The 14,483-nt window shown below is 40.5% G+C and overlaps 1 protein-coding gene across 2 annotated transcripts in view; it reads left to right on the forward strand.

Annotated features, from left to right (window-relative positions):
• Positions 1–4,639: 4,639 nt before the first annotated feature.
• Positions 4,640–14,483, forward strand: part of COL11A1 (collagen type XI alpha 1 chain) — a 234,582-nt gene continuing 224,738 nt past the window's right edge. Inside the window, exon 1 of one of the 2 annotated variants that reach the window (XM_074961235.1) lies at positions 4,640–4,922. In XM_074961235.1, the coding sequence (XP_074817336.1) occupies positions 4,808–4,922 (115 nt within the window). In that variant the 5' untranslated portion in view covers positions 4,640–4,807. The remainder of the gene's footprint in view (positions 4,923–14,483) is intronic. The other variant, XM_074961234.1, reaches the window with a different exon arrangement.

The raw sequence follows: 14,483 nt of genomic DNA on the forward strand, positions 1-14,483 counted from the left end.
AAGGCTGCTGAAAGCCAACTTTGCCCTCACCCATCCATTCCTGAGCAAGAATGTAGAATTGGAGCCAATGTGTTTATGTTAATTTGGCCAGATTTTCGAAAGCTCTGAGAATTATGAGAATGAAAGAATTATCCAGCAAAACTGGTCAGATTATTAGGTTGACCGGTTGGTATCCACCTCAGGCCCTCAAAGATTCTGGAACCCATATTGCTTATTGACTCAGCATCAGTTTCTATTTTATAAATGTATTAAAGCTCTTGAATAAAATCAAGAGAACATATCATTAGAGCTTTAATTAAACTAAAGCAAGAGTAAAATACACTATCTATCAAAACACAATGAGGTCAACAAATCAAATCATTAAATTAGTACCAAAATATAATTAATCCTTATATAAATTCTAAGCAGGAGTCTAAGAAGTTGGCTGTCCATTTGGTGATAAATCCTACCTAGACAATTTTACCAAAGTCAATCATATTTGTAATTTAAGTCTGCTTAAAGTATCATAAAGCTAAAACCAAATTATTATCTGAAGTCTGAAACAAAACTTTGGAGCCTATTAAAACTTCCTTCTTAGATTTCAATTCTTATGTCACCTGGCTAACCTTTTTCATTCTTCAACAGAAATACCATAATACAGACTTTAACAGAACACCCTTGATAAGCAGATGTATAACAACTCTTATTTACCAGATATTACATAAGACAATCGGAAAGTCTCCAGACTTTTAAACACAAAACATTCTTTAATGCGTGTCTTTATGAGACAATATTTAGAGCAGTTTAAATGTTTTCTTTCGGGCACCTTTCGTGCATGAGCTTTACGGGTGCTCACACATGAACAGCCACAGCCACACTTTAAATAAAGAAACACAAAAGGGCTGGGATGTCTTCCAGCTAATTAAAAAGACAAAAACCGAACAAGGGAAAATTAAGATATTGAAAATAATCAGGGGTTCATAAACTCTTGAGCTCTCCCAGTCTTTTGGACTCCAATAGAGTAGGAGCTGAAATTGCGGATAAGAAGCTAGATGTTGGTGTTCTACTGGACGGCACTTCTCACGAGCAGGCCTTCTTCAGGTGTAGGGAGAACCTGGTGAGAGACTTGAGTAGTTTGTTGATGTTGTGACTTTCCTCTCCCCAAGGTGCCCAGTTTTGCAGATTCTAGAATATCAGTCTTCTCTCAGATGCTTTGGTGACCTGAAAGGTGAAGCTTCTCGGCCCTTGTTCTTACCCTTGTTCTTGAATGACTTATGAATTTTGCTTGCTCCATCTTGAAACACTTCCCTCCAAATCTTTGGTCAAATCAGGTGTGAGCCCCACCTTCGAGCCACTCACTCCAATCTAGTTTGAATTAGATCATTGTTATTGAGCATCACCTTGGAGATCCTTAAGCCAGCAATCATATACACTGGATTTGGTATTTTCCATAACACAGCAGCTGTTGTTAGTGGCCCCCACAAATTATCAAAAATCCAGACACAGAAGATCACTCTTGAGGAAGCTAGCATGGTTTTATTTGCATTAAAAGTCTTAAAAATAAATTATATCACAGTTAATGGAAAATTCAATATATGTCTGAGCAATGGGGAGGATGGTGATATTGTTGACAGTAGTAAAAGGGGAGAAATGGAGACAGTTTGGGATGGAAAAATAGGAGTTCAGTTTTGGCCATTTTCACTGAAGCTGATGGACTCTGGTAAGTTGCTAGTAAAGCAGAGTGCACAGGGCAATGCACAGATCCAAGACATAGCTATACGATATAACACCAACACTGGGTCAACTGAAGTCACAACAAAGTTTTCTTGCCACCATCAAACCCCTAACATTGTCACCCAAACAAATAATTGGCTCAGTTACGGCAAATAAGAGTAAAGAACGACCCTGTAGCCTATGTGCTCCGGCTCCCACCACTCGAACATCTATCACCCAGTGTACATTGACCCTGGACTATATGGCATTGCCTTAATCAATTTTGCACTGGAGTTGGCTGGTTTAGAGATGCGATGATCAAGTGGGGCTACATCACTCGTCCCTGTGATTGCAGCAGAGAGCTTCAAAATATGAAGCATCTCCTGCAATGCCCACTGCTTGACTGTGAATTTGCTTCCAGTGACCTGGCAGAGTGCAATGACTGGACAATTGCATGTGCACCGATATGGCAGGAAACAGTATGAGGACACAAGAAGAGGACTTAAGCTGATAATATGGCATCCAAGGAGAGATGTCACAGAGGCAAGCTGAGCTGCAGGACTAGATGCAGAGAAATGTTGCTGACAGAGAAACAGATTTGTAAATCATAAATATAGAGATGATACTTGGAGCCGTGTAAGTGGATGAGATCACCCAAAGATAGGATGTAAAGTGAGAAGGGCAAAGGCCCCTGAGAACTCCCACAGATATGGGAAAGGGGAGAAGCAGGGCACACTGAAAAAGTCACTGATGCTTATCTGTTCTAGGAAGGGTCTAGCACATCACTGAGGGCAATACAAATAAACAAATGAATATATAATAATAGTTATTAATTCCTTGCTTGTAAGTAGCCATATTTTATAAGATAAGTAAGTTCATTGTTAGCACCTTGTAACTAAACCAGTTTTTGAAACCAAATATTTTGTTTTTAGAATTTCCAAGGTTTTTTTTGTTGTTTTAGTTTGCTTATTTTTCATCTTTTGCCATCAGTAGGTCTCCACATGGACATAGCAGTCCACTCCTGAGCTACATATTGCAGAATTGGTACTTGATAACTATCATTCGAAGACAGATAAAATCAAGTATTTTAAAATGTATTTCTTGGAGGTTATAAATCCAATAGTCCTCCATTTGTCCATTGAGTCTTTTAAGGAAAATGTGGTATATAAAACAGGAATTTGTACACCTCTCCCATCCAATTTATGCAATACCTTATTTATTCTGCATAAAGAAAATGGGATGCAAAACCATTTTTTCCCTTCACAAGTCACCTTTTAAAATTCAGAGTGTGTTTACTCACTAACTGAAAGTAAAGGCAAGCAGGATTTAGCCAAATGTACGTGTTTAATGAAGCTCTCCTTAAACCTCTGCCATTATTTATGGAAGCTGGCAGTTAGAGAGGCGGTGTGGCCCAGCAGACAGATCACTAAATTAGGACTCAGAAGACCTGTGTACTATTCCTAGCTCTCACACTGGCCTCCTGAGTGACCTGGGGCCAGTCAATTCACCTCTCTGTGCCTCAGTTTCCCTAGCTGTAAAAGAATGGAGATAATTCTACCCTCACTGAAATGAATGCATGAAATGGTGAAATACAGTAGCACCTACTGTTGCATCGTGCTTTTCATTAGTAGATCTCAAAGCGCTTTACAAAGGAGGTCAGTATCGCCATTTTCTGTGATAAATGTACAGTACAGTAAAGAAAAGGGTAAAATGCTATTAAGTTCTGAAATTTATTCCTTTTTGCTTTAAACTTGCCATGCTTTTTCTCCCTAGTAAAACATCATTTTCTTGGAAGCCATTATTAAATTATGTGATTGTTAAAACAGTTTTCATTTTATTTCATTTCATTTCATTTTAAAAGATAAATTAGCTTGTTTTGAAGCATAAATATACCAATAAAGACACACTTTACAAATCCCATATGTACATATGACTAGATTAAGCAAAGCGTTTAAAGTCAGTGAGATAGAATTCTTAAGTGGTCCGGCTAATCTGAGCAAAGTGACTATGCTCTAGTGACAATATGGGATAATGTGGAATACCCATATACACACAGACAGAGGAAAGGGAATTTGTCATAGATGGACTTCTAAACTTTGGGCCAGCAGCTCCCCCGGTTTCAAGGCCTCCGCTCTGCATTCTGCTGGTGGGGTGATTCACCTTTCGGTAGTTGGTTCCCCCCTTCCTTTAATCTGGCCACACCGGAGTTCTTTTAAATACCCAAACCCTGTCTGGAAGCGTCCAGCTCGTGGGTAGCAGGGAAACGTGTCCCTGCACCAGCTCTAGTAGCAGGCAGCGCCTTTCAGGTTTTTGATGACAGGGACGATCTAGGCGTCGATCGTTCTCTGGGCTGGGTTATACCTTCAGCAGCGCAGACCTGTGGGAACCAGGGAGGGCACGGTGATCCTCTGACCCCCCCCCCCAGTTCTTCCACCCCCTGCCTCCCATTCTGCCCCATTGCCCGCTTCTCGCGCTCTCTGCCCCGTCCCACCCGCCCCTCCTCTGCCCCCACTTGGCTCGGGGAGCGGATCCCGGCAGGTCCGGGCTGAGCCCCTGCCGCACGACCCCCGGGACGGGGAGCGAGCAGGCTGGAGCTCGCTGCGGAGCGGTCTGGCCGGGGCGCTGCTGAGCACGGAGGCTCCCTGCGGGCTGCTCCTGCCATTCCTTTCATTCCCCAAGTATTGATCTGCCCTGGCTGGGCGGCTCGGGGGGCTGGTCCAGCCTGCGGGGCCCAGGGAGGGCGGGCTGTGGGCTGCCGGAGGAGGCGTGCGATTGGCTTCTGACCTGCCGCTGGCTTGTCAGTTTGGGCTCCCGGGGGTGGCTGCCGAGTGCCTCTCGCCCAGCCCTCTGACGGGATGGAGCCTTTAGGGGGATGCCGCGCTCCTGGCGTTTTGATTAAAGCCCCTCATCTCCCTGCAGTCTGAAGGCAGGGCACCGGGGGAGGACGGGGCGGAGGGGGCCTGCACGGAGCAAAGAGCGGGACAAAAAGAAATCCCCTTTGGTGGTTCACGGATGGCTCTATAAGAGGCAGCATCTCTGGGAATACCGTGGAAGGGACGGAGCTGGTATAAATTGAAGGCGCCCGGAGTCCGGTTCACACTTGTGGACGCCCAGCATGGAGATGCAGAGATGGTCCACAAGATGGAAAACGAAAAGGTGGCTCCGGGACTCCACTGTAACCACACTCATCGCTTTTACTTTCCTTCTCCAGGCTGCAGAGGTCAGAGGAGGTAAGAAAGAGACGGGAGCTGGGCGCTACCAGCCAGCCCCCCTCCCCAGCTGGGGAGGAAAATGCAGGACAATGCTGCCGCCAGGTTTCAGAGGAAGACCTGTCAAATTAGATCCCCGTCCTGGGGAGGCGAAAATAATGGGGTGAGGGGTTAGCTCAGGGTATTAAGCCCAGCTGGGAGCCTCTTGCAGAACCAGCTTTACAGGCGCTTTTCTAAAGTGCTGATGATTTAAAGACCCCCACATCGACCTCTTTCTTGTAACTGCGGAAAGGGAGCAGGGGGCGAAGCAAGGCGGTTTTGGACACAGCTCTGTGTTCCCTCCACCACGAAATCCATTTTTAAAACCAACAGATGTTTCTGTGATTTTCAGCGCGATTGAACGTACCGAGTCAGGAACCCGATAAAGTTCACCCAAAGTCTTGGCTAAAGTGTAACAAAAGTCTCTGCGCTCTCCTCCGAGGAGCGGGGAGATGCGGGGGCGGGCGGGATCTCAAGATTTCAAATACTCCTTAGTTTTTCTTTCTCTATTTTTCGTTGCAAAGATTTTTAATCGGCAAAAGTTTTCCAAAACGCGGGGAAGAGAACATCTCTTTTAAATGGGCCCGTTGCTAGCCCGGCAACTCTCTTCCAAGTTCATGGCCCTGCGCGCCCTGCCAGGTGGGGTGTGCAGCTCCCACTTGGAGAGCCGCAACTGACCGGGCGATCGGTTTGGGAGCTAAGGGATCTTACGTGGCACAGCAGGGAGGTCAGTGCCAGGAGCTAGGCTCAGCACCTCAGCCTTGCACCGAGTAGCGGCTCCCCCTCCCCTCCACCCATTCCTTCCCCGCATCCTTGGGGAAGACTGAGTGGTCCGTTAGGTGTCTGTGGACATGGTTAGCAGGGTGCAATTCCTGGGAGCTTGCAGACGAGCGAGAAGCCGCAATCCTCGCCCTCGGGAGGGGGAGCTCAGAAGGTAGGGAGGGCCCTGAGCTCACACGTCTAGGGGTGGGTGGGAGGGGGAGGGGCGCGCAGTGCATAACCCCGAGTGCTCAACTCCAAGAGCTGCGCTCCTGCAGAGATGCCTGGTAGTGTTAGGAGGAGCAACAACCGGTCCAGAAGCGTCCTGTTTGGGGACCTCCGTTGGAAACCAGCGGAACAGTCCGATCTTATCACCTTAAAAGATCTGCTTGCATATATGTGGAACTACACATATAACCTGGCTGTGCATTCTCCAGTGACTTTGAACTCCTAGCTGAGTGGAAATGCCGCTTCTTCCCACTGCCATCTGCTGTAGGGGTTAAGCTCTTCTTGTGGCAACCTAGCTGTTAGGGGGCCTCACAGCCTCAGGGGGCTGATGCTCCCAGAACACAGTCCTGGTTTTGTTTATATCATTCTCTGTGACGAGATTTGCCCGTTTTTGAAGAGAACAGTGGTGTCGTTTTCCCCTTTCTGAGTCAACAGTAGTTATGGTGGGGAGCACAGAAAGGTGAATAATCAAAGTTTCCATTCAGCATTTTGTACCTGGTCACCACTTGAATTGTGGCAGATCAATCAGTAATTCTGCCCTCTGCTGGTCTCATTTACAGTTTAGGGAGGAGGGGGCCAAATCCATCCTTGCTGCAATTCCAATGACTCCAGTGGAGTTACACCAAGGATAAGTTACCCTCCCCCTTTGCCCCCCATCTAGCTGCAGGGGTTTGGGTACTCATTACTATATTGAAACTGAAGTTATTGAATGAGGGATACTGAAGACAAAGACTGGGTAGATTGTGTTTTAAACCTAATATGCCAGTTGAATATGAGCTGGAGATGGTTCTTTGCAGCCTTCACTTCATAACAGTATTTATTATGAGTTCTGGGGTTGAATCTAGAGTTTAAATGAAAATCTGAACCCAAGCAGCACCGATAAAAATTCAGCGCAAGCTCCTTGGTATTTACTGAAATAATTTTAATAATAACAGGAGCAAAGATTTGTTAGATTGATACATTTACTAAAATAATACCTGCGTGAAGAATTACTTTTAAAGTTCTTTCTCTGTTCTAATGAAGCAAGGAAATATCAGAAATGTAAAATGACAGGGAGCATCTTAAGTTTTCCACAGTTTGTGAGTTTTCCTGAAAACTGCCTGACAAGTAACACAGTAGTTTAAATGTTCAGAAACAGGGTATGCCATTTGCTTACAAACTGCTGGTAGCTGTGTGGTTAAGGCTCAGTCCAACTGTCACTGAAGTCAGTAAGAGTCTTTCCATTGACTTTAGTGGCAGCTAGATCTGGATTAATTTCCCATATGAAGTATTATTAAGTTATTTCTGAATAGTCTTTTATGTGCTCCACTGTCTTTTAAAAGACTTCAAAGATAAAAGAAAATAACATTCACTAATATCTAAGACAAAAATGCTCTGTTCAGTGACTGACACTTGAAAGCAGGAAAGAAAATAAATAAAACTTTTGGACACATCATTGTAACTTATGTGATAAAGTGAATATATTGCAGTGTTTCATCAGAATGCAGTATAAATCATATCTTTGTAACTACATTAAGATTAGACCTCTGATTTTTATTTTATTGGGCTTTTCATAAACTGTCAGTTTATAAAGCAAATTACACAATGTATTCATATAAAGTGTTAAACTTTATAGTAACTACTTTTTTAAATAAGACACATTTCCTGCTATTTAGAAAGACCTCAACAAAATTCCTAAGAGTCTTGACTTTTTCTTACATATTGCTTTGCTTTTTTTTTCCATAAAGAAAAATCATAGTTGTCTGTCCTGGGATGAACGAGGGTGGAGAATTCCTGTTTAGGCTCTTGAGGTTCTCCACCTTAAGGCATAGAAAGCCATAGAAATGAGAAGCAACTGAATGGGGAAAACAGTGAAATATATTTTGTTGCTTCAGTGCCCACTAACTTCTCAGCAACTCCGTTAGAAAATATTTTTGCTTTATAACCTGGTACAAGTAAACAAAATACAACTTTAAAAGACTTTCTTTGATTCCCCCCACCCCCAACCCTCTCACCTTTAAATACCAAATGTGTTGGCAATGCATTTGGAATGAATAAACTCATTTAGTCAAAATGGCATGGCTTCAGCACTATAAATTTTTGCAAGGTCCTGGAGTCAATGCACTATTGTAATGCTGATTTAAATTTCATGAGCAAGAAATGAAAGAAAATCAACTTTTTTTTTAAGCTTTTCTGGTAAATGGAAACCTTCCTGTTCATCAGCGTGCAGGACAATATTAAGAATTCGGATTGAAAATGTGATTGGTCAGCTATATAAAGAAAATAAATATGAGAACTTCTGTTTAAGTAAATCAATGGACGACAGAGTATTTGCCTGAATATATTGTAGATGCTTTATTTTAGTCATCCCATTAGAATGCTTCCCAAACTTCCTTGGAAACCAGCAGAAATTCTTGGTGTATAAGGAATGGAGAATTGGGCCCATTACAATGGAAAAGGAAACTTTTTTCTAATATCCATACCCACCTAAAAGTATGTAATTCAGTTCTGAATGCTTATTGGGTCTCAATGGAAATGTAGCTTTTCAGCTTTCTCAAAATAAAACTGTTTAACGTCTAATTATTATTAACCAACACAGAAGTGTTGATTTCAAATAGTAACTTGTAAATGTCTGGTCAGATCAGCTTATTAGTGATGTAGCTCCCCTGTGCTGTTGACTGGCATGCTGTGCATTAATGCTCAATTGTGAAAATGAAGAATTTTCATGTCTCCTTTAACTTAAAATATAGTAAAATATTTGTAAAAGCCAGATTCATTTTATTAAAAATACCACAACCCTCCAAAGGTTAAAGAGATAATACATTTCCAAGCTTGAAAAAAAATGAGTTAAGTTGATCAACCCATACGAAGAATTATTGAGAATAACTACTGGTGGGCCCAGCTGAAAAGTTTGTTTGAGTCCCAGGGATCAGCAGGTGAAATGGTCCTATCTTCTTCAGAATGTGCTGTCTGACCCTGCATGAATATGTCTGTTTTTTCTTTTAGAAATATTGCACAAATTCTAAATTAAAAGCTTTGTCTTAGACAGGCAACTGACAAAGAAATATGACTGGTATGTATTGTAGATTCTGCAGACTCTAGTGCTTTATATTTAATTTACAAGGAGACTTGACAGACTCCTGAAAGGACAATTCAGGCTATGTCTTTTTACCAGCTTTGCAGTACAAAAACAAGACAAAAAACCCCTTCATATTTCCTAGCTTTATTTTTTGTCTTGTTTAAAATATATTATCAAGTCCAATATATATAAACACACAAACATAGCACACACAAATGATACATATCTAAAATGCTATATCTATATTAATCCAGAGGCAATTGTTTGAATTGATATTCTACACTAAAAAGAAAAAGCTTCCTTAACACAAAACCTATTCTTGACTATATGATGTTTTCTGATAAGTTAAAAGGCTTTGTAAAAAACAACAACAAACAACAACAACAACAAAAAACCTGGTAAATTTGGCATCTGCAGTATTTGTAGCAATAGGACCTTTAATTCCAATGAAGGTAAAGCATAACAAAAGAACCATGGCATTATTGCTGAACTTCAGTTGCACCTAAAATGTTCTGGAGCAATTATGCCTCTTACAGATTATTTTTTTTTTTTGTACAGTGAGGAACAGTAGGGTTTCCATGTGCCAACAAGATTAAGAAGTTGTTTCTTTTCTCACGAGAGCTCTTTGCTTCTTTTCATAAGAAATTCTCTTAACATTTATTAATTTATTGTTGTCCTGACTATTTGTTGATAATGGGTGCAAATAGATTAAATGGACCTTGGGAGACACCTCTTGTGTTAAGCAAGTAGAGTGTCACAAAGCAATAAAGACTTGCCCTTTGAATGGACATGGCAGAGATGGGAAAATTAGCTTTTACTGAAATTAGATGAACACAGATGCATTTTGTCAATAGTTATAATTAGAATACCAAGGTTTAAATACCACCTTGGCAAACTATAAATGTAATACATTAATTGTTGACCTCGTTATTTAAATACTAGCAGGAGCTGGCAGTATTTGAGTTCTTTCAGCACATTATCACATGTAAAGGGGACATAAAAACCTTTGTAAATTTTAGGCCTGGGATTTCTGTATATGTCAAAGTGTTAATGCATTCAGCATGCGAAATAGAATTTTGTTTGGCAGAGGTGGTATTATAAGTGCATATTGTTTGCTACCAGGTTAAAATGAAGGATGCATAATAAAAACAAATGCACAATAAAAAGTACAGATACTGATCTTGCTGTCATTGAAGTCAATAGCAACTGAATTAAGTTCATAGTGACTGTATAATATGGCCCAAATGCTAGTCATTTTGTTCAATTGAAGAGTATTATTAAACTCTGAGTCTTACACACCACATGTCCACCTTTAAGGTGAGCAGGATTTGGCCCAACACAAATACTAAAAATATTCTAGCAATCTAAATGGTTAATTATAATTTTGGAAAAAGATTATTATTCAAGGTCAAAAGCCTTTGATGTCAGTTGGCTGCAAAACTGGGGGGCTGATTTGCTTGGCTTATAGTCATAAAGAGTTATGCCATTGACTTCAGTAGTTGTAGGATCAAGTTCTCAAGCTGTGGGACTTTTTAAAGCAGATCCTCAACTTGTGCAAATGGTGTAGATACATTGAATTCAATGGAGCTATTCCGAATTTCACCAGCTGAAGTTCTGATCCTTACATGCCTGTTCTTTTCTTCTAAAGATTTTCTCTCTATATATATAGTTGAAAAATGTACAAATATACCACATTCAAGGCTGTAGTCTATAATCAGGATATTTTTGAAAGCTAAAAAAGGTTTCAATGAAATACCTCCTTTGTGTATCTGCAAACATTTGAGTTCAGAAGTCCCAATCACTTATTTTTTATATTTAACTATTAGCCACTTGTCTTACTAAAAGAGGGAACACAGTGTCTCTTGCTGTGCTAATCACCACTCTTAGGTTACCCTCTAACCTAAAAAAATGGTGATCAGCAGAGCCAGTGACATGGCAATGAGATTGTGGTAATGGAAAAATGATATTCCAGGAATTTAATTTGTGTTTTGATGGTCTCAGAATGTCACATCTGAAGGTACTGTCTCCATGAGCTAGTAGTTCTACTAAAGAACTTTTTAGCTCAGCAAGTAAAAGAGGCTTCATCATGCTTAGACACTGTGAGAATAAATTCTGATTTCATCAACCAATACTCTGATGTAAACCAGCGGTAGCTCCAGTGGAATCAATATTGAGCTGGATCCTCATTACTGCAAATTGGCATAAGACTTCCATGGAGTTAAAAGTATTTATACCAGCTGAACATCTGACCCGATATTGCTCTGGTATAAAAATAGTGGAAGCAATCTCAGAATCAGATTGAGGTAATGCATGCTCTGTTTTAACGAATGCTGATTATCATATGTAATAATTAATATACTTAGTCTAAAAGAAGGTCTTACTCTAAATAATGAAGAAGCCACTGTTTAGGCAAAATATGTGAAGTATTCATGAAACCTCAACCTCAAAAATTTAGGTTACACTCCATGTCTAGACTGTTTTTGGTTAGTAATGAAAACCTAAAAGGGTACTCCTTAATTCCTGCAAAAATATTTCAGCTAAATTACTGATACCTTCGAGCTAACATCATTAAGGGTCTGAGCCTGCAGTTTATACACAGGCAATCCTTACATTGACCTCAATGTGAGACTTGAGTAGGATTTTTACGACATGTGTTTTACAGTTTTGGGCTCTGAGAAGAGACACAATTACTTGTTGATTGTCATCTAAAATACATCAAATAGCTTCACTGTGTGCTTTCATTTTCTTTGAATTATAATTTAACAATGTTGAGTGAATTAAGAGAGCTCTGCATTGGCCTAACTGCTCCTGACAAAGTCAGTGGTAGAATTCTCAGCGTCAGACTTCTGTGAAACAGAGTTAGGCCAAGTGGCAAACAGTCCTGTGGCACCTTATAGACTAACAGACGTATTGGAGCATAAGCTTTCGTGGGTGAATACCCACTTCGTCGGATGCAGAGTTAGGCCAGTTCTGAGTGCTTTTGAAAGAGCCCACCTGTTACTGAAGTAATTATTTAAAGCATTCCTGTATGCATCTGGATAATCTGTTCTTCTTATACAACCAGATATTGAAGTGATCTACAACAATATCCTAGCCCTCCTGGAAATGCCATCAGCCTTTGGCATTTTTATCTGAATACTCTTAAGGTAAAGTGCATTAAGGTAAAACTGTAGTGATTAAAAGAACTACATTTCTCACCTCTAAGTAGCAGTCATGAGTCAAAATCTCAAACCTGGGTGCCTAAAGATAATCTCTTAAATTGATATTTGAGCATCTAGATAAGGATAAACTGATTTTCAGAGTTGTTGCACACCCACTCCAACTAGATAGGTTAGATTTCATTTCTAAATCTTGAAAATTAACCTCTCGGTGCCTCATTTTCCCGGTCTGTGAAATAGGGCAAATCATAAATATTCACTTTAGTAAAGCACTTTGGGATGGGTAGATGAAACTTTCTAAGAATTAATAATAATTACTGTTTATGTTTGGTTTTCAGCTTCTGAAATGTGCCCATCACAATTGTCCTTGGGTGCATGTACAACATTAAAAACTACTCCGATACAAACATAAAAAAAGATAAATAGGGTCATTGCATTATAAAACCAGCAACCACCCCTATATGGCAAATGCCTGTAATAGTACATGCATTTTGAACTGTACCCTAAATGCCAACAGACTCAGAGTCTGTTCAACCAAAGAGGGATGTGAATCCAAAAGTCAAGGACTTTCCATTGGAAATGCTTTACCTCTAGCTATCCATATCGAAATCGAGAGCTGTTAGTAAATGCTCCCCCATTGATTAACTAGTTATTGGCTACTTAGGGTCTGTCCTGTTATTGCAGGTTCATTTTAAGTTATTAAACTAAACTGTTAGCTAAATGTTTACAGAATTAGAGAACAGGCTGAATAACTGCAAAATCAGGAGGAAAATCAATATCTGTCCAATATAGTTCAAAACATATTGGACAACTCAGTGTACAGCTTCCTGTCTCTCCTTTTTTTTTTCTTTTTTTTTTTAGTATCTATGTAAAGTAATTGAATCCTGGTAAAACTGTTTATTGTCATTTATTACTACATCCATTTAAAAGGTGGAAGCCTTATACATAATTTAGGTAATGGGGATCTAGCACTTTCCCCAAATTGGGAGTATATTGTCTGAATTCTCTCCCAGAACTGAAGAGAACAGCTAAGGATTTACCAGCCCAAAAACTAATTGCTAAGATGATTTCAACAACTATATTTTATTAGACTCTTGAGCAAAGAATTACATTTTTAAACTAAGTATAGTCAGGTTCAGGCTTGGTGAGATTTCTGATGGGAATTAATTCCTGATCCAGAGGCCTGCCACTGCAATAATCTTATTGTCAGGCATGCCTTCCTTCTATATACAGCTGAGGTGATATGGCATAAGGAAAGAGGTAATCTTTAGCGTAACTCTATCCTAGAGCATTATAGTGCTCAGTCACTAGCACCTTTAATTGAATCTGAAAATGCAGCGAAGGGGTAGATTACAATGTGCTGAAATTGGTTTGCCCTACCTAAAAGGTGGATAACCAAATTCTGCACAAGCTGAAGCTTTTAAGTGGTCTTTGGCTGTGGCAAGATCCATGTATGAGGGCGAAAAAATCGACATTGAGGGACTTCACAAGTGAGAAGAACAATTGCCCATCACAGGCTTCTGGGATGTCTCTTAAAGGAATGATCAAAGCCACTGAAAAGGAATTTTGTTCCTGCCACAGGATCCTCAGACAAGAGAGCAATACTTCCTCAGTCAAGTGCCTTGAGGGCTACTGATGGATGTTATAGAATTAGTGTGGATATTTGACCTCAGTCCATTGCCTTGAGGTCATTGTTCACCATGAAGACTATCTGTCCAAATCCAGGTCTGAAACAAAATTGACTAAGATCCAGATTATTGGAGGATATCCATTGATGATGGAGTTGGCTTATAACCAGCTTCTCAATGGTCATCTCCAGGAAGGTGGGGGGGGTTAGGTACTGGCTGGTAACTGACAGGCCAGTTAAAGTCAAGAAAGGTGTTTTTGAGCAGGGATCAGACCACAGCACATTGAAGATTTACTCTCCCTAAAATCATAATTCCCAACAGTGAAGTGCCCAGGTATTCTGTATTGTCTTTCTCTAGACAGGAGTAGCAAGGCTCTGACCTTGGATCAATCTCTTGTTTTGCAACAAAAGCAGACAAAATTACTGTCCAAGATATTGTGTAGGTAGTTGATATGAACATTAAAAAACAGGGGTTGAGGTGATAAGTGGTTTATTTACCTAGGTGTAAAGGATGTGATACAGACACATTAATTGCTCAGAATGATTGGGCCAGAACCTCAACTGGTATAAAACAGTGCAGCTCCATTAGCCAGCTGAGGATCAATCCCATTTGTATGTATATGTACATGGTCCACTAAGGATGACACATTATACTTACTTTAGTTATTACTGATAGCTTGAGTCAAGCAAATCTTATTCAGTTGCTATTTTGA

This window comes from Natator depressus, chromosome 8 (assembly GCF_965152275.1).
Source record: "Natator depressus isolate rNatDep1 chromosome 8, rNatDep2.hap1, whole genome shotgun sequence".
In the NCBI taxonomy this organism is placed as follows: Eukaryota; Metazoa; Chordata; order Testudines; family Cheloniidae; genus Natator; species Natator depressus.